This window comes from Rhododendron vialii, chromosome 9a, assembly GCF_030253575.1.
Source record: "Rhododendron vialii isolate Sample 1 chromosome 9a, ASM3025357v1".
NCBI lineage: Eukaryota > Viridiplantae > Streptophyta > Magnoliopsida > Ericales > Ericaceae > Rhododendron > Rhododendron vialii.
This window is the reverse complement of record NC_080565.1, coordinates 27,469,770-27,492,910: the sequence shown is the minus strand read 5'-3', so window position 1 is coordinate 27,492,910 and position 23,141 is coordinate 27,469,770. Positions and strand designations below refer to the sequence as shown.

Sequence of the window (23,141 nt, the reverse complement as noted above, 5' to 3'; positions counted from 1 at the left end):
CATCAGAGATTGGCGAGAATAGGTAAAGGTTTGGGTAAGGTTTTTACTATTTTGCAATCTGTACTTCTTTTTGATTAATAGAATAAATCAGTAGTGTTAGGCCGTGGTTTTGGCTTAGGGTTATTTAGGACCCTAAGTTTTTCCACGTAAATCATGTGTCTCTCGTATCAATTTTTTTCTACTGCACTACTTGAGTTTAGGTTTGGATTTATCGGTAATCAACCCGTTCATCTATATTTTTTTTAATCAGTGATTCTACTTTCAAATTGGTAATTTTTTATCAAAACTCCTATTCACCCCCCTCTAGGAGTAGTTTGAACACTTCCGCAATTGGGTGAGTTGCTATTGAGCCTATTTTCAATTACCACAATTAAGCAGTGTCACAATATGCCGTTAGGATGACCACATGTTCGCAATGTATATTTAGGCCTAGTTTCCCAAATGTGCTAAAAGTGCTAAAGGGGGGAAAAAAAAACAAAACTTTTTGCACTTTTAGCACATTTGGAAAACAACCCCATAACTACATCTACGTTCATTACAGGCGCATATAATGGTTTAACATTCGGTTGCACAATTTAGCAAATTTATCACTTTTGGATGGTTTTCCTCCAGGGAAATTGTAAATATTATTGAGCTGGATATCGCTTGGTTAAGCCTAGAACTGTTCTTGGGCTAATATGGCTCCTTCTAGACTTCTAGCAATCTAGGAGAGCCAGAAACCTTCATCTTAAAAAAGATTAGGACTACCTGTTCCTAGGAAGTGTCCTGATTATTTATTTGAATTTTCATATGTAGACAACAATTCCGAGAGAGAGAGAGAGAGAGAGAGAGAGAGAGAGAGAGAGAGAGAGAGAGAGAGAGAGAACTGCATTTGTAGAGCACAGGGATCAAAATGAAGTACGGTAACTTAGCTTTTTACCCCCATGGACGATCCTGGACTTAATAATTGTTCTTCGGAATAATTGTTTGTTCCTTGTTTTATCAATCTATTTTTGGTACGAAAACGACAAAACAAGACTTTAGATAAGAGCTCTCAGTCCTCTAACGTGGGATGCCGACAAGTCCTAGCACGCCCACATTTCTCACCTCACGCCTTGAAGATTTTCACTTGGCGTGAAAAGTGCTAAACAAGGTCAAATGTGATGTGTCATGCCAAGTGGGTGAATTGGCATTTGAACCAACTCCAACCCATATGTCAATTTCTTAGGTGTAAATTTGACATCTCCTTGCTCTTGTCAAACTTGACACGTGATGTCAAATGTTTTCACTTAACTCCTCAAAAGTAAAATTAAATTGAAAACATACGTAAATAAGAACTTTGGAATATTAGTTGGAGTGACTATTCTATAGATGTCAAATTCTATGATGTCAAATTGCCACAAAAGCTTTCAAAAAGATTTGACATCTCAACTTTTGAGCTTCTCAGTTAAACATTGACATCTCGGAACTCATCAAAGTACGTACTGTTAATTGAGTGATCACATAAGGAAAATCCTTTAGAAGCTACAATACTAGGTCTGCGGTTCCAAGCAGCTGGTTAAGGTATAGGTGACAAGGGAGAACAATACCGGGAGAAAAGAGTCTAAGTGAGACCTGTAATCTCCTTTGCTGGCTGTATCCCAATATAAATTCTTTCTCGTGAAGGAAATTGACAAACTATCAAGCTCTCTGTTTTCTTTATACTAACGCCAACACTTGAATTACACTCTGCTTTCGCGCAGCTGAAGGTCTTGACCTGAGTCAAGTTTGTCACTTGTCCAAAGAAAATGAAGCTGCTAACAATTCATAGTCCACAAATATCTATCGAATAAGAACATACAGAATAAAGGTTGATCTTCACGTTAGAGTCATCATAAGTTCTTGTTTAAACATTAGACAACTCACCAAGCTTTAATTGATATAGGGCAACAAGCACATAAGACATACAAACTCACCTAATTTTCGTGCATTTATGATTATGGGGAAGGAGTGCAGATTTGCATCGTCACAATGTCATGACATTGGGATAGAGGAAGAATATTCCACTGGTGATCTTGAAGGAGAAGACAAGAAAGGCTTAGGTGGGATTTGCAAAGACTCAAGGCTCCCTTCTAACTAGGGGTGTCAAATGGGCGGATTTGGATCAAAATGGGCAAGTTATAAGTGGGTTGGGTTTTTAATGAGTCATTGACTCATTTAGACCCATTAGTTATGAGTTCAATTACCCATACCCAACCCGACCCATTTATTTAAAATCAAATCCGACCCGCCCATAAACCCAATTACATACTATATACTAAAATTTAAAATGGCTAAAATACCAATGTACATTAAAATGACCATACTACCCCTGTAAATCTAAATGACAAATACCCCTATACACTAAAATTACTATACTATCCCTATACTCCTAAAATGATCAAATTACCCCGTTACACATAATTACCATATTACCGTCTCCTTATCTCTCTAGTCTTCATACTCTTCACTTCCCCCACTCCTATACACTAGCCTATCACATTCCACATGGGTCTCGTAAATAATGGCATTTATTTGTTATGCACAGGTTTAATTATAAAAACAAGAATGATTTTTGTCTTTGTTTGTCTTAGATAAAAATGAAAAATTTAGATATACCGATAATATTTTTATAAAGAACCAAAAAAAAAAATCATTCTAATTTTTTATGAGGCACAAAACTAACAAGTGCAAAAAAAATTCAAATAAGGACAAAAATAAAAAAAGTGGAAAAAATTGTTAGTGGAACGGGCTCTGAGATTTTGATTTAACTGTATTATCGACTAAATTCTACTGCTAGTCTGCTGGAGTACTAAATTTCAGGATTTCTCAAAAAGAGAAAAAAAAAAAAAAAGAGAAAAGGGGAAAAAAAATAGAAAAAGGGCAGAGAGAGAGAGAGAGAGAGAGAGAGAGAGAGAGAGAGAGAGAGAGATCAGCATAATAGGGCAGAGAGAGAGAGAGAGAGATCGGCATGGTATGTTAGAAGTTCTAACATCTCCACCACCCGACTCATTGATGGTCGGTGTGAAGGAGCAGTTTGTATGCACCACAGGCCAACTATTATCATCTTCCTTGCACTTGCATTGGCCTCATCATCCGTATTGCCATGCAGTAAGAGTTCTTCATCTGGCTCAAGACGCTTGTATACCCAATGTGGAAAGTATTTTTTGCTCGAATGATCAACCTCGACACTAATGTTCTTTCTTACTCCAACCATTTCTAGAACCATCATTCCATAACTATACACGTCAGACTTGTGTGAAACCCCACCAAAATGTCTACTAAATACTTCGGGGGCAATGTAGCCCGCCGTTCCTCTAGCACCTGTCAATGATATGATACTCTCTTTTTGTGGGCAGAGTTTAGCAAGGCCAAAATCAAATATTTTCGGGCAAAAGTCCTCATTTAGAAGAATATTATAAGGCTGTATGTCAAAATGCAAAATTCGTGAGTTGCAACCACGGTGTAAGTACTTCAACCCTCGGGCAATACAAACCACAATTGGGTATAATGCTTCCCAACTCAATTGGAATGTCAAGGAACCACCATCATGTATGAATTTGTCAGGAGATCCGTTAGGCAAGAACTCATATATGAGAGCTCTATGGCGACCCTCAAAACAAAACCCAAGAAGAGTCACAATATTTACATGAGAAGTTCTACTAATGGTTGCACCCTCGTTAATGAACTCTTCTCCATACCCTTTCAACCCTTTCAGAACCTTCACTACCGCGAGGCAATCATTTTCTAACTTTCCTTTTAAGACACAACCAAAGCCTCCTTGGCCTAGTTTAGTTCTGAAGGAGTTGGTAATATTTTTGATGTCGGAGTAAGAATGTCTTTTTAGAGAGAGAGATCCACAATTTTTTAGAAACGCCTCAATATTTCGGTAGTTCTCTGTCTTCTTTTTCTAAAAGAAAGAAGATTCACTTTTGAGAGTTTCTTGATGATAATGCAGAACAACAAAATTACCATAATCCCTACAGTAGAAACACTTGAAGCACAATTCCGAAGAAATGGTTAGATGTGGATAATAGTTCTAGGTTATCTTCCTATTACATGCATGGAAACCTGGAGAAGTATAATGGGAAGAGGAAAAGGAAATCTTGCCATCATGTGAACGAAAAAGTTAAGCTAATGAAGCACATGAATGATACTTGTTCCGAGAATCAATCCCAATCTACTTCTTCCTATAAAAATTGACAAAGAGAAAAAACATTGGTTAGACGAGTTTAGAAAGAACGGTGGATGAAAATGAATGGGATTTAAATTTAATTTGCTTTGCACATTCAAATGTTGAATAACAGAATGATGATTGGAACTCAAAAAGTGTCAAATTTCTTGGAGGGTTCCAACCTAAAACTAATTGACAATAGGTGGAGTAACCTCTAAAATATATAACCAAGTTTAGGTGGCTTAGATGAGCAATGTGGGATTAAGTCGAACACTCCCCCTCATGCGTAGTCCGGATGCACGTAGAGGTACGAATTAGAGAAACTATAAGATTTTTGACTCGGGCGACCCCTCACGTGTAGCCCAGATGCACGTGGAGGTATGAATTGATGAGATGAGGCGATTGACTGGGCGACAGAGACTTGACCACGCGAAATGAGGTCACCTAAGACCTATCTCTGATACCATGTTAGATTTTTTGGAGGGTTCCAACCTAAAATCAATTGGCTATAGGTGGAGTAACCTCTAGAATATATTAACCAAGTTTATGTGGCTTAAATGAGCGATGTTAGACTTAATCCTATATTACTCATCTATGCCACCAAAGCTTGGTTAATATATTCTAGATGTTACTCCACCTATAACCAATTGGTTTTAGGTTAGAACCCTCCAAGAAATCTAATATGGAATAAGAGCTAGATCTTGGGTGGTCTTATCTCTCATGGGAAAGTCTCTGTCATCTCTGTCACCCGAGCCAATTGCTCAACTCCTAGTCTCCTGATTTGTTACCTTCACTTGCATCCGGGCTGCATGTGAGGGGTAGTGTTAGACTTAATCTCACATCACTCATCTAAGCCACTCAAACGTGGTTTATATTCTAGAAGTTAATCCATCTATAGCCAATTGATTTTATGTTGAAACCCACCGAAAAATCTAACACAAAGTACGAATGTGAGTACTTGCTCTCTTGTTTAAGCATTGGAACTCCCCAACGTCACAGGGACATTGACCTTAATCTAACCAGAATATTTTATTATACACAATACTAACTACGATGCTCAACTCTCGCACAACCTCTCTTGTACTCTCTTTACAGCGACCATATCCAGGCCTTGGGACTCGTCCCCCATAAAGACCCTCTACAATAATTCTAAGCGTCGAGTAAAATGTAAGACACTTCTGAGGTCACAACACCTCATAAAAGATTTTATATTTATATATTAATCAAGATGCCAGTACCTCCTTTCTCGTGTAAGGATTGGAACTCTCGGGGGTCAAGCGGGCACTGGCCACCATCATCGCGACATGCAAGACATTTCTTTGAGACATGATATTTAACAGAGAAATCAGAAGTCAATATTGAGAATATATCACTAGGATCCCTGTCCTCAACTGAATACACCGCTGGCAGCTGGAAAAAATCACAGTTTCTCGGGTAACTGCTTGGAGTCGGTACTTGAACTTGTTGATTTGGATAGTGTTGTTAAAATCGTACGCTACGCGATACGTATTGCACGATTCGTATCGTATCGTAGGAAAATCTATACGTATCAACAGTCGTATAGTCTTTGCACAGAAATCGTATGATAAAGTAGTCGTATCGTGTGATTCAATACGTATCGGGATACGATGTGGTATCATACGATTTTTGAACGCAGTTAAAACATACGTTTTTATACCCCGATTAAGCTTTAATCCCATACGGGCCATACCCTAACGCTTTTACCCACTGATATAAACCATGGGAGACTCCTAAGCCCTAGTCGACTCCACTCTCCGACGAGTCTCTGACGCAATCAACGGTGAAAGGACTCCGATCTCCGATCTCTAAAAGCTCTGCTCTTTTCGTTGACTGAGGTATGGTTTTGGTCCTTCCCCTGCCGACTGCTCTCTATATTTATTCTCCATCTCTGAAGCTCTGCTCTTTTGGTAAATCTGGTCCTCTTTGAGAGAAGAAATTGAGGTATAGTGCTCTGTTTTTGTTGCACTTTCTAAGTCTATTGTATAGTGTGTGTATGTCTCTGTGTGTGTGTATATATATATATACACACACACATAGATACACAGTCCGGCTCTTGTGAAGACCACCTCATTTTAATAAAATGCGGACCTCCCTTTTCCGATCGAATTTCGATGATCCGAGCCGTTCAATGTGTTCAAAACGTGATTTTAAGGATAATCGTGAGAAATCAGTAAAAAAAAATGATCGGAAAGGGCTTCATCCGGGCAGTTTTTGTTTATTTTTTACCAAGCGATTCAAACAAAAACTGCTCGGATGAAGCCTTTCCCGATCATTTGTTTTGCCGATTTCTCACGAGTACTAAAATCACGTTCTGAACATATTGAGCAACTCGGATCATCGAAATTCAATCGGAAAATGAAAAAAATGAGGAGGTCCGCATTGCGGACTCCCTCATTTGAGATTAACTGTATATATATATGTGTGTGTGTGTGTGTGCTAGGGTTTGCCCATGCCTAAGGTACTACCTACCTCGTTTGGAATTATCCATTGAATCTTGGAACACAATAATGGGTATCAAATTTGCTGGTAGTTACAAACTCTAAATCAATCTTTTTTTTGGTGGCACAAAAAAAAATTACTTGAACGAATTACCTATGCATGAGGCATGGGCAATTTCTGTAACTTTCAAAAAAGACAATGCATTGGTAAGATCCAAATTTAGTGGATCTGACATTTTTTAGAGAATTGCCCGTGCCTACGGCACTCCCAAAACATTTACATGTACTCTCTCCGTCCCTTTTTAAATGTCTTGCTTCGTAATTTCAACTTATTAAAAAGACATCATCATTATACCTTTCATATCAACTTTTTCCTCCACTTTTCCTACTTACCCATCATCATTACACTTTTACTCATTAACTTTTCCAAATGGAACCTACTTTTAGGGACAAAATAGACAATACACTAACTTTTACCCACTAACTTTACAAAATGGACACTTATTAAGGGACAGCCCAAAATGAAATACTGGACTCTAAAAAAGGGACGGAGTGAGTACAATTCTTCGAACATGTGGTTAAAAGTTAGTAACAAAATAAATGTAAAGGGGGAAACATAAAAGAAATATAAAAAGTTCTTCTAACATTTTTAATCCCACTACATAACTATCATCCGGGATAACACTAAAAGAAAAAAAAATCATCTCTTTTTAAATCTTCGACCACGAATATTTGCTACAACTATCATAGCTCTCTCTTGATGTTTATTATAAAAAAAAAAATATTTAGGTTGGAAGAGAAGCCAATCTGCATCATTCCACAAAAAAGTGCTTTGCACATAGTACCTAGGCACTTCTCCAATATTTACAGCAGACTAAATCAACCATTCTTACACAATATTGATCCCATCAAATTTAACTATATTCCTATGAATATTTGCTTTTACAAATAAGGGAACGCAAATTCAGCTATCTTTCTTATATATCGTTACCCTCTCCAACCCCTCACTAAACCACCGCTCTCCGCACCTAATGCCACGCACATTGCACAATCACCACCCACCCACTCTCTCTTCACAATAACAAAGATCAATTTCGTAGAAGAAAAAGCATTTTTGAAAAGAAAAAAAAAAAAACAGAAGGGGTGAGAGAAAGAAAAATGGAAAAAGATGTAAAGGAAATAAAAGTTTTCCTCTCTCTTTCCTCTTTCCTTTACATTACCAAACACCAATTTATTGTAACAATCAGGGAAAAAAAAAAACACGTTAACAGCCCTAGAATTGGGTTTTGTTAGTGTGCCTCTAAAGCACATGATAGAGCATATGATAATGTTCATTAAATGAGCTCAATTAAACTCCGCTATGACAGAAAGTAATGAAAGTAGTTGGAATATTGAATGAATAGTAAATTTGTGTTGGAGACCAAAATACCCCTTAATTTCCCTCCACTCCATTTCATTTGTGTTTCCTCCTTTTTATTTGCCTTTTCACCTTCCAACTTTTTGGCATCCACATGACCCAATTTTCTACAAGTACTAGTCATCCATTGCCATAGCCCATGAACAAGGGAAGAAAAAAAACGTGGCTGTTGAAGAGTATGAAGTACTACTCAATTAAACAGTGGTGTTGAAGAGTATGAAGTACTACTCAATTAAACAGTGGTGATCGAAAGTTACTTTAAGATAGGTTTGGATTAATAGTCAAGTGGCTTATTTTTTTGTTTTTAATAATTTTTTTTTGTATTTGTTTGTTTTGTTGTTTTGCATTAAACTTTTGTGACTTATTAATTTGTCTCATCGAGAAGAATCAGAAAAGTAAAAATATATGATCTAAACTCATAATTTTTTGAATAAAAAAAAAGAAGAAGTCAATAAGACAGCTTGTTTTTTACTTATTCTTGTCTTTTTGAAAAAAAATTATGAGTTTCGATCAAATTTTTTTACGTTTTCGATTCCTCTCCCTGAGACGAATCAATAAGTCTCAAAAGTTTGAATAATTATTAGATGCATTGTTTTGGTTATTTTGTATCAAATAGCTAGCGCTCATGGCTAGCTGGAGAGTTCATTTCTAATACAATTTTTTATTTAAATGAGTTTCCTACTGAAGGTACGTACACTACTCTTCTATTGATTTCCCAACATTCTATTAGTATATCCGATATTAATATTCCATGCTCTATTATTTTGTTCAATATATCATCAATGGATGAGGTTTTAGCTGAAATCGGAGCACTAATTGCCGCCAGGGATGAATACCCTCCAGATCACGATAGAGTATTTCTTGAGGATTATGAAGATGAAAATTCAACGGACAATGTGTTTGAGTCTTTTGTTGGGCAATGTTTTCTAAATAAAGAAGAAGCATTCATCTTCTAAAAAAAGAATGAAGGGAGGAAAGGAATTGGGAAAGCAAAAAATTAAGAACTTGTAGACTCTGCAAGCATGTGGGCCATAATATCTCTACATGTCTAGAGAAGGAAAATGCTACATTTTTAAGTGGAGCAAATGAAAGGAATAAAATGACTTCAACAGCTGCGGTATTTTTAATTTGAAATATTAGATGTGTGCTTATGATTTTGACGTGGAATCAATCTAAAGAAGGGACTTTTATTTTTGTTAATCTGTTGAGTTTTCGAATTAATGTTATTTTTCTGGAATTTTTAAATCTGATAAGAGTGTTTGTAATTTTCCCAAGATTTCAACAATGCTCAGAGGGGAATTTATATGCTAAAGAGTGGCATATTGGCTGTTTGGGTTACTAGCTACTGTGTTTGGTAGCAAAATTGGATTACGTGGATGCCAAAATTTCAGAAGGTGAAAGGGCAACATAAAAAGGAGAGAACAAATGAAATGGAGTGGAGGGGAAAAATTAACAATAAGTCTAGGTACACAACATGCATCCATCCACTGCACCATGCAACTCGACCACAACACAATTATGATGATTGAGACCATTGATTTTGTTTTCCTTGTTGATTAAATCATTCTCATAAAAATTTGGCTTGATCGAGTTTAGAAAACTTCTTTATTGAGACAAAATTTCATTAGTAAAATAAATTTTTCTGCCCGATCAAGTATGTAATGTTCCCGATTAATTTCATTTTTCGTATGAAGGATGTACTCTTTACTATGTAAAAAATAGACGGTTCCAATCAGAAAAAGAAGAAGAAGTAGGTGTTTGAATAGTATAAACCGAATTTAAAATCTTGGATTAAGAATAAATCGATAAAACTCTAATGACATAAGCTAGACCAACCAATTTGCATAGTATAAATATTAGAAGGCCCTTGATATTACACAAGTGCTGGGCTAGCCCAGCTTGTTTGCACTTGCGTGCGCATACGCGAGGTCTTGGATTCGATTCTTAGGATGAGCAAAATTGTTGTGTTACTCTATTATGTGCCTCAGGGGCATACATTAACAAAACCCAAAAAACAAAGTAGTATTTTATTAGGGAAAATTTCAAAAAAACCCTGAACTTTCTGACAACTTGCAAAAAAACACCTGAACTTTCACTATTAACAAAAAAACACCTAAACTTAGCATTCCGTTAGCAATTAAACCCCTGCCGTCCAATTCCGTCAATTTTTAACGGATGGAGCTAACGGAAGGCGTTAACTTTTTATTTTTTTTACTTTTTACATTCAAAAATTACTTTTAACTCTTTCTTTTTTTTATTGGTAAATAAATATGCAATAACGTTCTTTTTTTTTCTTAATATTTATCAAAAATTACTTTAACTCTATTTTTTACTATTTACAAAAATAACTTTAACCACCATCTTTTTTGTTACTTTCAAATTTACCTTTCCCCTTCTCTCTCTCTCTCTCTCTCTCTCTCTCTCTCTCTCTCTCTCTCTCTCTCTCTCTCTCCCTCTTTTTTTTTTTTAGAACTTTAAGCCCACTCTACCAATCAACTGCCGAAGCTCTAGCTCTAATTTTAGAAATTCGAAATTACTCTTTTTTTAGCATTCTTATTTTTTATATTTTTTACTTCCAAAATTACTTTTAACTCTTTATTTTTAGTAGTAAATAAATATGAAATAAAGTTTTTTTTCTTACTATTTATCAAAAATTACTTTAACTCTAATCGTTACTATTTATAATAATAACTTTAACCCATTTTTACTATTTATTGCATATTTATTTATGACTAAAAAAAAATGAGTTAAAAGTAATTTTTGAAAGTAAAAGTAGTAAAACAAAGAAAAGGTTACAAAGAGGAGGTTAAAAGAACTTTTGAATTTCTGAAATTGTGGCTAAGGCTTTGGCGGTTGGTTGTGGGGTTAATTGGTGGTGTGGAGTCAATTCTAATAAGAAAAAAAGGGAGAGAGAGAGGGGAGGAAAGGTAAAATTTGAAAATAAAAAATAGGGTTAAAGTAATTTTTGATAAATAATAAGAAAAAAAAGAACTTAATTGCATATTTATTTACCAATAAAAAAAGAAAGAGTTAAAAGTAATTTTTGAATGTAAAAAGTAAAAAAATAAAAAGTTAACACCTTCCGTTAAAAATTGACGGAATTGGACGGCAGGGGTTTAATTGCTAACGGAATGCTAAGTTTAGGTGTTTTTTTGTTAATAGTGAAAGTTCAGGTGTTTTTTTGCAAGTTGTCAGAAAGTTCAGGGGCTTTTTTGAAATTTTCCCATTTTATTATCCTACAGTTGTCTCTTACATGCTTTTGTGCAATTTTTTTTTATTATTTTGCAACGTTATGGCTCCATCAAAAAAGAAAGGGCAAATTTTTGTACTCGTCCCTGTAGTTTTACAGTTGTCTCACTTTCGTCCCTCTAGTTTTAAAGTGCTCTAATTTCGTCCCTGTAGTTTGTTTTACGTTCCAAATTGGTAAAATCGTTAACACCGTTAATGAAACTAACGGAAAAAAAAAGTGTTCCAATTTTCAATCCGTTTGAACCGGTGCGAAGATCTTATTTTTTTGATCATTTTATCCTAAATGGTCGTAATGAATTTTTGGCTCTAAGGCCTTTCAACGAGTACCCGAAGACTCCTTATTTAGTTTCAGGGCTCTCTTAGGGTGCTCATTGAAAGACCTTAGAGCCAAAAATCCATTATGACCATTTAAGATAAAATGATCAGAAAAATAAGATATTTGCACCGGTTCAAAAGGATTGAAAATTGGAATACTTTTTTTTTTTTTCCGTTAGTTTCGTTAACAGTGTTAACGATTTTACCAATTTGAAACGTAAAACAAACTACATGGATGAAATTAGAGCATTTTGAAACTAGAGGGACGAAAGTGAGACAATCGTAAAACTACAGGGATGACTACGAAAATTTACCCAAAAAGAAAAGTAGGAGGATCACTTTAGATGGCCCAAGACGTGTGATTTTTGGTACACCTTACTCTGGAACACTTTAGACGGCCTAAGACGTGTAATTTTGCATCCTATATGCCTTTTTTTTCATATGTGCTATCAATTTGTAGTTTATTGCAATGTATTTATGATTAATTAGTGTAAATTAACTTAGTTACCATATTTTACAATACACGATACGTATCCCGATATGATACAAAAAATCAAAAAATCGATACACAATACGTATCCGAATAAAAAACCTTGGATTTGGATACGAAAAGTAGAAAGTGAACAAATCACAGGCTACGCCTCAATAAGAATTACCAAAGAAAGTACTTATTAGTCTGTTTCTCGAGTTCAGGGCTGCTGGTGTCGCATTTGAAGTAGCTGAGATTCGGGGAGAATATTGTGAAGGAAACGGAACTCGTATTCAGAGCCATCAGAGGATTGATGTAACTGAAAACATCGCAACTGTGGGATTCGAGAAGGGTTTTTAGGTCTGGGTCATTCATTTCTATGGTTGGATTGGCATAGACGTCTAAGCTGCTAACTTTGATAAAGTCTTTCCCCCAATTTGTGCCTTGTTTGGACAGTGATTTGAAAAAAAAATTCTCAATTCACAAAAATACTTATTGCTCATATCTCCGATCATTAGTCACACATATCTCCGATCATTATTTTCATTTCTCTCTCTATCTCTTTCCAATCATTATTCATACTTCTAATCATTACTCTCATTTCGTTCTTCACTCATAACCCTACAAAATTTTTAAAAAATTTCTCAAAAACTCATCCAAATACAGCATTGACTTTTGGAACTGGTTCATCACAACTAACATTAAACCACCCACATAGGGGGTGTGCATTGTTGGTAAAAGGAAATTCCATCGAACCAATTTTTCCGCAGTAGAAGGAGGATGGACAACAAAACAGAAGAGTGAATAACCAGCAGATGAGAGACATGAAGAAAGTTACTAAAACAGAGGGGAAACCCATTTTTAATTCCCAATTTAGCACGACAAAAAAACAAACCCCATAGTTTAAAGAGGAACGAAGTTCCCTCGATCACCCTCTTATTTGGGAGGGGGGGTGAGATTCTTTAAGTAGAAATGAGGGTTTTGTAGTATGAATCAAGGAGCCAAACATACAGTAATTGTTTAGATTTTTAGGTTGACACGCCAGTTGACTTGGAACTGTAACTTGATGAAGTAGTCGGAAAAAAGAGGAGTCCTTCTACGGGCACACCATTTGGGGTATACTATTTGCGCACAGCATTGTGTGAGATTCACTTTAGGCTGCGTTTTTTTAAACGTACAAGTCTGAAATTTATTTCGTATTTTTTATTTTTCGTAACTTTTTGTTTAGCTTTTCGTCGTAATTTTTGGGGTTAATCGTTTTTCTCGACAAGACAAATCGAAAAAGTTTGAAAATATGAACCAATGAAAAAAAAATTCAAATAAGACAGCACTTAAGACAAAAAAGAAAAAATTCAAATAAGACCAATCGAAAAAGTATGAAAATATGTACCGATTTCTGATTGAGCTTATGTTTTATAGGAATTCTTAAAAATACATTATAAATACATTCAATAACTTCGATTATTTGTATGGGACTCCAAAATAGACCGCACACAACGCCGTGCACATCTGGTCTACCCCAAATGTATACCTATAGTTTTATATTGGAAAAAAAGAGGGCTTTTTGGGGAGTGGGGGCTAATTTCTTTCTTCTACATTGGAATGGTCGGTAGGCGAAAAAAAAGACTCCATTGAGGAGGAGTTTCCTGCTCCCCTTCATCATTGACCCACCACCACTACAGCGACCGACGAAATGTGCAAAACAAGATATGGGAAGTCTTGGTCTGATTTACACTTGCCAAATTGATCTGGAGAGAGATCCTAAGGTGAGGGGATGGGCCGGAGTCAAGGTCAGAGGAAAATCACGTGCCAAATTGATTCACAATTAACCATATGTTCCTGAGTAACAGTACTAACACCCGGGTGTGCATACCTTAAACATAATTCCTATTTCCTAGCTAGCACAGCACTCTTTCAAAACTTGAGCTTTTTTCCCAGCGGCTGATAATCCGATGACTGGTTTCAGCATAGCGTAGCTTAGAAGTCCGTATTAGAAGGACTTTTTTAAGCTTTCTATACGATAATGTACGAAAATAATAAGATAATAATGTTGTTGTATTGATTTGGTAACTTTTTGGGATAATTCTACAAAAAGATTACTGATTTTAATTATTTCGTTCAATGCTATTATTCATTTGGTTTAAATAATGTGCACGATTTACAAAGTCAAAGTTCGCTATTAAATTCGCTATAAAAGATAACTACAACATTATTTGAAAGTAAGTTTACCTCATTGATGAGCGGTGAACATAAATTTTGCAAGAAGAAATGTTAAATTATGACTTGTTAGCGGGGACAGTGCATTTGCTCTTAGACAGTTAGAAATTGGCTAGATTTGGACTCCTACTGAATGGCAACGTGTTCATATCAGTGGCTTTACTTCAAAGTTCATGGATGCCAAAATGATGGAAAGGAAATTGATCTAGAATAGAGGACTTTTGATCCCTCTAGAGTGGGAATTAAGAGAATACACTTCCTATTTGTCTTCAGAAACCTCTCAATTAAAGGAAATATTGTCTTTCAAAAAAAAAAAAAAACCGTCATTTTCTTCCATAAAAAAATCCAATATGTTCCAAAGATGATATGTGAAATCAATATGCAGGGAATGATGAAGACTTTGAGGTGTATCGAAAGACTCTTTCTTTAGAAGATATCCAACGTTTCGCTGCTCAGATGCTTCACAATGAAAATTGTCACTTAAAAGGTAACTATCTAAGCTGGGAAGGACAAAAAGTTTTGATGCGTCAGAAGAAGTTGGTCTGCAGCATTTATATAGATACAAAACCTCTGGTTCAAAAGGCATAACCTTGCTAAAGTGGAGCTTATCACCGTTATAATAGTCTGTCTAAAGATACCCAATTACACACTATTAGTTTAAATGACTCCGATTAGTCCAGATTAGACACTTGTTTGTCATTTGAAATCTAGGCCGTTGGTTAGACGCACCGAAATAAATCAACCTCTTATTGGTGAATCTCACGGAGACGGAGTTGCACACCTACGGGCAAGACGAACATTAAAGTGTAAAGTTGGAGTTGCAAATGCAGGCCCATGAAAAACAAGTTACGTAGGGACAAGTGCAATGACAATTATACTGATACAATCAAAGCAGCAAACAATGAGAAATACTTACCCAGGCTCCAGGAGTTCAAACAAGGATAAGTCGGCCAATTGGGTGACCTGCTATTCTTCAATTACTAGGAGCCCATGTCACAAGCCGAGAAGCCTTTGGCTCAACGGCATCAAGAATGCAATTTATAAGTACCACTAAGAAAAAAGAGGTTAAGAGTTCAACTCCTCTTCCAAGCTGCTAAACTTACTATTCAGAATAAATCATCAGGTGGTACGATCATGTGCATTTATAGCTATTGTCATTGACTAAACAAAGTTCCAAACTCAAAGTACTGTTGTCGAGTGATTACATAAGGAAAATGCCTTTTAAAACAAGGGGAATTGTTTGAAGCAAGTTCAGCTCTAAAATGATAATAATTACTGGGAACATAGGCCTCAAATACATGCCAAATAAAAATTTTCTACTATAGGTTGAACTTTCAAGATGGAAGCGTCATAATTACGAAGCTTTGAGGGATATACGTCAACAATAACATAGGAAATACAAACTTACCTAATTTTCAGTGGTGCATTTTGAAATCATGGGGACTGCACGTTTTGCTTTTCCCTCCAGAAGCATGCATGCATCGTCACAATGTCGTGACATGAGTAGTGGACGAATCCACTGGTGCTCTCGAGGGAGAAGACAAATAAGGCTTGGGGGGGATTTGCAAATACTCCGTGTTTCCTTCTAACATCTCCACAACCCGACTCATTGAGGGTCGGTTTGAAGGATCAGTTTGTATACACCACAGGCCAACTATTATCATCTTCCTTGCACTTGCATTTGCCTCACCATCCATAATGCCGTGCAATCCGAGTTCTTCATCAAGCTCAAGACGCTTGTATACCCAATGTGGGAAGTATATTTCACTCGTACGATCAACCTCAACACTTATATTCTTTCTTCCGCCAACCATTTCCAGAACCATCATCCCGTAGCTATACACATCAGACTTGTGTGAAACCCCACCAAAATTTCTGCTAAATACTTCTGGGGCAATGTAGCCCACTGTTCCTCTAGCACCCGTTAAAGATATGATACTCTCTTTTTGCGGGCATAGTTTAGCAAGGCCAAAATCAGATATCTTTGGGCAAAAGTCCTCATCTAAAAGAATATTATGAGGCTTTATGTCAAAATGCAAAATTCGCGTTTTGCAACCACGGTGTAAGTACTCCAACCCTCGGGCAATACCAACCGCAATTCGGTACATTGCATCCCAACCCAACTGGTGATATGTCAAGGAACCACCATCATGTATGAATTTGTCAAGAGATCCGCTAGGCATGAACTCATATATGAGAGCTCTATGGCGACCTTCAAAACAGAACCCAAGAAGTGTCACAATATTTACATGAGAAGTTCTACTAATTGTTGCAAGCTCGTTAATGAAATCTTCTCCATTGCCTTTCAACCCTTTCAGAACCTTCACTGCAACGAGGCAGTCATTTTCTAACTTTCCTTTGAAGACACAACCAAAGCCTCCCTGACCTAGTTTAGTTCTGAAGGAGTTGGTAATTTTCTTGATGTCAGAGTAAGCGTATCTTTTTGGCGAAAGAGATCCACAATTCTTTAGAAATGCCTCAATGTTTCGGCAGTTCTCTTTCTGAGTTTTCCAAAAGAATATGGATTCACTTCGTGCGTTTCTCTTGATGAAAATGCACAACAACAGAATTACCATTATCCCAACAGCAGGGACAGCTGAAACACAATTCCGAAGAAATGGTAAGATGTGGGTAATAGTTCTAGGTAGGATATCTTCCTATTATGTGGAAATCTAGAGTAGTATAATGGGAAGAGGAAAAGGAAATCCTCGCAATCATTAATGAGAAAATTAAGTTAATGGAGTACATGAACGATACCTGGTCCGAGTATTAATGGCAGTCTCTTCCTTCCTGCAAGAACTGTCAAACAGAAAAAACATTGGTTGGACGAGTTTAGAAAGAGCGGTGGAAGAAAAGGAATGGGATTTAAATTGATTTTACTTTGCACATTCTGAATTAATGAGCCTTAATCTAATCAGAAATGCTACCTCCTCAACCTCATGTCTCGTCTAAGCATTGGAACTCTCTGGCGGCACACAAATACCAACATCGAGACACATAAGACATTCCTCTGACACACGATATTCAATAGAGAAATCAGAAGCCAATAATGAGAATGGAACACTATGGTTCCGGTTCTCAACTGATGACACCACTGACAGTTGGAAAATCAGACAGTTTCCCAGAATACTGATTGGAGTCGGAACTTCAACTTGTTGATTTCGAACTATAGACAGTGCACCCTTGGCAGCCTCTATAATAAGTGTAATTACCGAAGAAGTACTTATATGTCTGATCCTCAAGTTCAGGGGCGCTGGTGTTGCATTTGAATAAGGTGAGATTGGGGGAGATTGTGAAGGAAATGGAAGGCATATTTAAAGGATTTGATAACGGTTTTTAGTACTGGGTCATTAATTTTTACGGTATCATCGGTTAAGTTGCTAACTTGATAAGATATTCCCTCCGTGCCCAATATGACTTTTGGAACTACTTCATCACAACTAACAGTACACAACCCACATAGGGGTGTGCGGAGCTGGTAAAAGGGAATTTGATCGGACCAAGAGGTCCGCAGTCGATGGACAATGGACAAGAACCAGAAGAGGTCCAGCAGAGGAGAGACCAGAAAGAAAGCTAGTAAAAAATAGAGGAAACCCATTTTTAATTCCCAATTTAGCACGACAGAGCAAAGGCCATAGTTTAAGAGGAACGAAATTCCCTCGATCACCCTTATATTTGCGAGGGGGGTGAGATTCTTTTTGTAGAAATGAGGGTTTTGTAAGAATCAAGGAGCCAAACATAATTGTTTAAATTTTAAGGTTGACACGCCAGTTGACTTGGAAACGAGGGTTTTGTAAGAATCAAGGAACCCACCATATTTGTTTAGATTTTAAGGTTGACATGCCAGTTGACTTCGAAATGCTGTCACAGGCAGAGGACTTGCGGAAGTCGTCGGAAAAAAGAGAGGGCTTTTTTTCTTCTTCTTCTACATTGGGATGGTAACTTGAATGGAACTGTCAAGGAGTTTATTGTGGAAAAACCTACGGTTTACAGATGAAACGTTGAAACTCAAAACAGCATCTGGGAAGATTTTATCGTCGGTCTGATTTACATATGGTGTATTCCGAGGCAAAAGGAAAAAAAGGGGAGCGACAGCAGCAGTGGTTCTATGTCGCATAAAAATCACTTGCCAAATTGAATCACAACCAAATTGGTTTTGTACTCCGAAGTTTCATTTTTTATGTTTCTTTGTTGATTTGGGGTTCGACTTGGAAATATTTTAATGGACTTCTATTGAATGGGCAGTATAAGGGTAGCTATCACCTTGTTGATTCACACGGATTCCACATGTCTCATACTACTCAGGACAGAGCATAAGCTAGTAATGCTTATGCAGTATCTTTCATTCAAGAGAGCCTAACGATTAAACCAATATAGGTGGATTTCACCACAAAGATTGTAAAGAACCGAACCACTATTACCTAGATGCGAGCATTAAACCCTTAACACATAGCGAGAGAATGGGGAGAAATTAGAAAGCTACAGAGAGTGGGGAAGGCTTATTTGTACAAATGGTCCCCAAATTATTTTCGGAATGTCAATTTGGTCCTCAATATACAAATCGTGTCTATTGCATCCCCAATGTTAACAATGCGTGTTTAAATGGTCCTCGGAACTAACTCTGTTTCCTTTTGCCGTTATAACAAGGGCATTATAGTCAAACCCCCCAACCCAATTCCCCACTTTCCCCTTCATTTCCCCACACCGTCCCTCATCGACTTCTCCTCCCCCAAACCCACCCTCACCAATCAAATCAAATCAAACGCACTACCTCCACCGTGTTAATCTCAGAAAGCAGAGATAGTTAAACAGCTCAGGTTCAAAGATGATATTTCGTCCTCGAATGAAAACAGCAGCACCAGCATTAAACAAGAAACAACCAAACAGGCATGATTGAGAATAGCAGCACTTTGACACACCCCACAACAGAATTTCCAAGCAAAACAGAACCGGTGTTAGAACAAATTCTTCATAAACGCTTCAACGAAAGATCAGTGGGTGTGTTTACAAATTCCTACAGTAGAAGAATTCTAAGGTTTCGAAAACCCCAACGAAATTAAATCAAATTCGATGAAATCGATAGATACAAGAGTATATACACGCTGGAATTAACCTCTGAATTTTCCTTAGCATTTGTACATGAATTCTCAGGGGTTAAAAGGTGGGTGGGTAGGCCAAAAAGAAAGGAGGAATTGCTTTACATTTGCTTCAATGGTTCGTCGACGACTCTTAAACCTTTCGTGTTTTAAGTCCAAACCCCAAAACCCCTTCTTTCCCGGTATGAAAAGCGAGGAGCACCGTCTATCTCAGATCGTCGACAGGCGAAGCTTCGAGGAGGCTTTGTGAGATCTTAGCTTCGAGAGAGCTTGAAAAGTTGCCGGCGTCGGCCCCTGCTTCAAATCCGAGCAAGAGGGAACGAGGGGGGAAGAGGAGGGCGGCGATCATGGAAGGGTGGCGGAGTCGCACGCGCCGCCGTTGGTGAAGGTCGGGGTGAGGAGTTGGTGGGCGAGGAGGATGCCTATAACCTGTTGGGAGGAGGTTGGAGCGGTGCCAGTTAGAGTTTGAAGTACTCGTTGGGATAGATACGGCAGAGGCTGATGGGGTTCGAGGGATTCTGGTAGACTTAGGGTTGCGGAATGTTTTAGACGGCAAAAACAAACGGAGTTAGCCTCGGGGACCAATTAAACGCGTATTGTTAACATTGGGGACGCAATAGACACAATTTGTATGTTGGAGACCAAATTGACATTTCAAAAATACTTTAGGAACCGTTCATACAAATAAGCCGAATGGGGACCGATACTAGTTGAAGATATGATATTAGTTGAACTGAAATGGGGATTTTTGATCCATTAGACTGGGAATAAGGGCATATAATTGGTGTTTGTCTTCAGAAAACCTCTAAATTCTAGGAAATACATATCGTATCTTCTACCAAAAATAATCCAAGCTCCTGCCTCCGGCTTTGTATAATACTCCACTACTCATCTAAACATACCTACTATTAGGCCATCCACAGTGGTATAATCAAATGCCAATTGTTTTTAAAATTAACAATGTTTGTGCAAAAGATTACTCACAATGGTATAATCAAACTCAGCAACATCCTTAGAAATAATCAAATTTTGGGCTTTGGATAACCAAAACTAACAACCTTTTTCAATAATCAAAATTTGTGAATCCTACACCACATAAGTTAACTAATTCCAAAATTTATATACACACGTGTTTTAACTAGTATTTTCTTCTTCCCTTCTTCGCCCACTTATTTTTTTTGGTTAAAAAAATAAAATTGAAGAATAAAAGTTTTATGTAGCCAAGCTTTTTCGCTACTCTATATCTTTTTCACTTCGCCAACAAATTATTTCTTTCTCTTTTCCTCCAAAAGTGAAACTCATATCTCTCGATCATCTACAATTCAAACCATCGTCGCCGGATTAAGGTGTTTCACTCTTCTTTCCTGTTTCTACTACCCACCCCCGAAAAAAAAAGAAGGAAAAAATCATAATAGGAGGCAAGGAAGTCACCGATTTTTTTTTTCAAAATTAAGAAAGGGAATCGATATATTTTAACTCATAAAAAACGTAAATGGATGGAAGTGAATGACGGGAAACAGGGGGGAGAGAGAATGAAATTGTAGTGGACCCCATATTTTGATTATAGACTAGAAGTGACTATAGTGAAGCTTAACATTGTTAAGCTTAACAACCTCTTAAGTGAATAATCAAAAGCTGATGTGTCAACTTTTGGTTATCCTTTTTTAATTATACTACTGTAGATGGCCTTAGTTTAACCGATACCGATTAGTTTCTATCCCCTAATTCAACTCCCACGAAAGGCATAATTTTTCAGGGCGCAACAGTTTCTTTTGTGAATTCTCTATTTTCACCGCGGGATGACCAACCTTTAATTGGATCAAAAAAGTGATTAGTCGAGCTACACAAAAGCCGATACGGACATCTCTAACCTTAAAAAAATAACTAAAAATAAAAAATCTTCCTACTAGTTTTAGAGAAAGAATAGGAAAAAGTATTTATTTATATTTTTTTTTGATAAGCAAGTATTTATTTATATTTCTAACGAGAAACACCGTCAATCACAAGAATAGCACCATGAGAATATAGTAGATCCTGTGTGTGGGTGTGTGTGTGAGAGAGAGAGAGAGAGACCTGAAGAACACCGGCCAGAATGAACCGTATCCGTGCAAAAGCACTTGAAATGAAATGTAACCAGATCAAACCCACACCTCCCTCCACTGTCCTCACACCTAGTACAATCTGGAGCCTTCCATTTTACCAAAAAGCCCCTCCTCAGCACGCTCAAATAATCCCTTACCACATCACCACTCACCAATTCAACTGGCGCTAGCACCTCCGTTTGGCAACTCCGCAGTCCATATCCCAGGTTCCCATCATTCCCAAACATAGCCAATCCCCCATTCCCATTCCTACTCTCCTCTCCACACCCAATTCTGTACTCCAAAAGATTTTCACCCAATGAGGAACAATTTGAAAGCAGATACAAATCCGAACCATTCGAAACAACACTGAAATTATCCACCTCTAGTGATACGTTACTGATTGGAGGCCAACAATCGTGCTTTAAATTCCAAACCGCAGTGTTGCTTAGCCGAAGGGTCTGCCCTCTGTAAAGAATTTCTTGGATTGTGAAATTGTTGTTGGGTGTTTGGAGAATTGGGTAGTTGTTGTTTTGGCAATTTAGCTCAAATCCAGGGAACCCACAAAAGGGTTCTTGCTTATTTTTAATCCAGAAAGGATATCGGATGGTTTGGTTGCCACAGTTTTGGGGTACACAGGCTTCATAGTTTGAATCCCCACTAGAAATTGAGGTGGTTGTGATAAAGATAATGAATATAGTAAAGGGCAAGGAGGGTGTAAGGGGAGACGGGCTTTGATGCTTCATTTGGAAGGATGTTGAGGTAGTGAAAGATAGAGATCGAGATATAGATGATGAAGATGACAAGGTATGTGGAGAGATCGAGAGATGCGCGCAAGGCCTGAAACTTAGTGGTTTGTTTTCACCTAATTAAGGTCTGGGGTGGGGTGGGGGAATTATGTCTGGGGTGGGGTGGGGGGTTGGAGGGAGTTACCATATATATATGTGCTGTGTAAAAGGCTGCTTGACTTGGTATGCAGTTGGGAATTTGAAGTTATGATTTTTCCACAGTACCGTAAAGATATTTGATCATGTCCGTCGAAAATGTCATTTCTTCATTTGCATGACTCTGCGCATCTTAACCATTTACTCTTTCAGTGACAAAATATAGGTTGCGTCGTCAAAAGCTATCTGTTGGTGACAAATTACAAATTTCATCTCCAAATGCTACCTTTTGGTTACGAAAAGAAGATTTTCAATGATGAAGAGATACTTTTGGGTGACGAAGTATATAAATTTCGTCGCTGAATAGAATGCTTTGACGACAAAATGCTTTCTCAACACCAAAAAGGTTCTATTTGTCAACGAAATCCAATTTTGTCACCGAAAGGCACCATTTTGTCATCAAGCGGTTTTGTCACCAAATGTCATTTTTTTGTAGTGAACCGTCGATTAAGAACATACAAACAAAAGGTTGATCTTCACATTAGAGTTCTCATAAGTTCTTGCGTAAACACTAGGCTACTCACCAACTTTGATTGATATATGTTAACAAGCACATAAGAGACACAAACTCACCTAATTTTCGTGCATTTATGATCTTGGGGAGGGAGTGCATATTTGCATCGTCACAATGTGACATTGCCCAGACGTTTTGGCAGATAAAAAAATGTATATGTGTGTCATGACATTAGTGTAGTGGAAAAATATTCCACAGGTGATCTCGAA

The 23,141-nt window shown here is 37.3% G+C and overlaps 1 protein-coding gene, 1 long non-coding RNA gene and 1 pseudogene across 3 annotated transcripts in view; 1 reads left to right on the top strand and 2 right to left on the bottom strand.

The window, feature by feature from the left end:
* LOC131302121 (uncharacterized) overlaps positions 1 to 23,141 on the top strand; it is a 67,076-nt gene that overhangs the window by 37,114 nt on the left and 6,821 nt on the right. The gene's annotated exons all lie outside the window — the stretch shown is intronic.
* On the bottom strand, positions 1,838 to 5,641 carry LOC131302118 (PR5-like receptor kinase; annotated as a pseudogene).
* On the bottom strand, positions 15,435 to 22,476 carry LOC131302115 (LEAF RUST 10 DISEASE-RESISTANCE LOCUS RECEPTOR-LIKE PROTEIN KINASE-like 2.1). 2 transcript variants are annotated; one of them, XM_058328746.1, is made up of 3 exons: positions 21,467 to 22,476; positions 17,055 to 17,096; positions 15,435 to 16,893 (listed from the first exon to the last, which is right to left on the bottom strand). In XM_058328746.1, the coding sequence occupies exons 1-3, from the start codon at positions 22,218 to 22,220 to the stop codon at positions 15,782 to 15,784; spliced, it is 1,908 nt and encodes a 635-aa protein (XP_058184729.1). In that variant the 5' UTR covers positions 22,221 to 22,476; the 3' UTR covers positions 15,435 to 15,781. The 2 variants fall into 2 exon arrangements, with proteins under 2 accessions (XP_058184729.1, XP_058184730.1); XM_058328747.1 differs by having other exon boundaries at positions 17,055 to 17,087.

Excerpts from the sequence above, each read along its gene's own strand:
- LOC131302115 (XM_058328746.1), bottom strand. The coding sequence starts at position 22,220 with ATGAAGCATCAAAGCCCGTCTCCCCTTACACCCTCCTTGCCCTTTACT. Across the intron at positions 17,097-21,466 it reads TTCTGGCCGGTGTTCTTCAG|TTCTTGCAGGAAGGAAGAGA; the intron begins GTCTCTCTCTCT and ends TCTGTTTGACAG. Across the intron at positions 16,894-17,054 it reads GCCATTAATACTCGGACCAG|CTGTCCCTGCTGTTGGGATA; the intron begins GTATCGTTCATG and ends ATTGTGTTTCAG.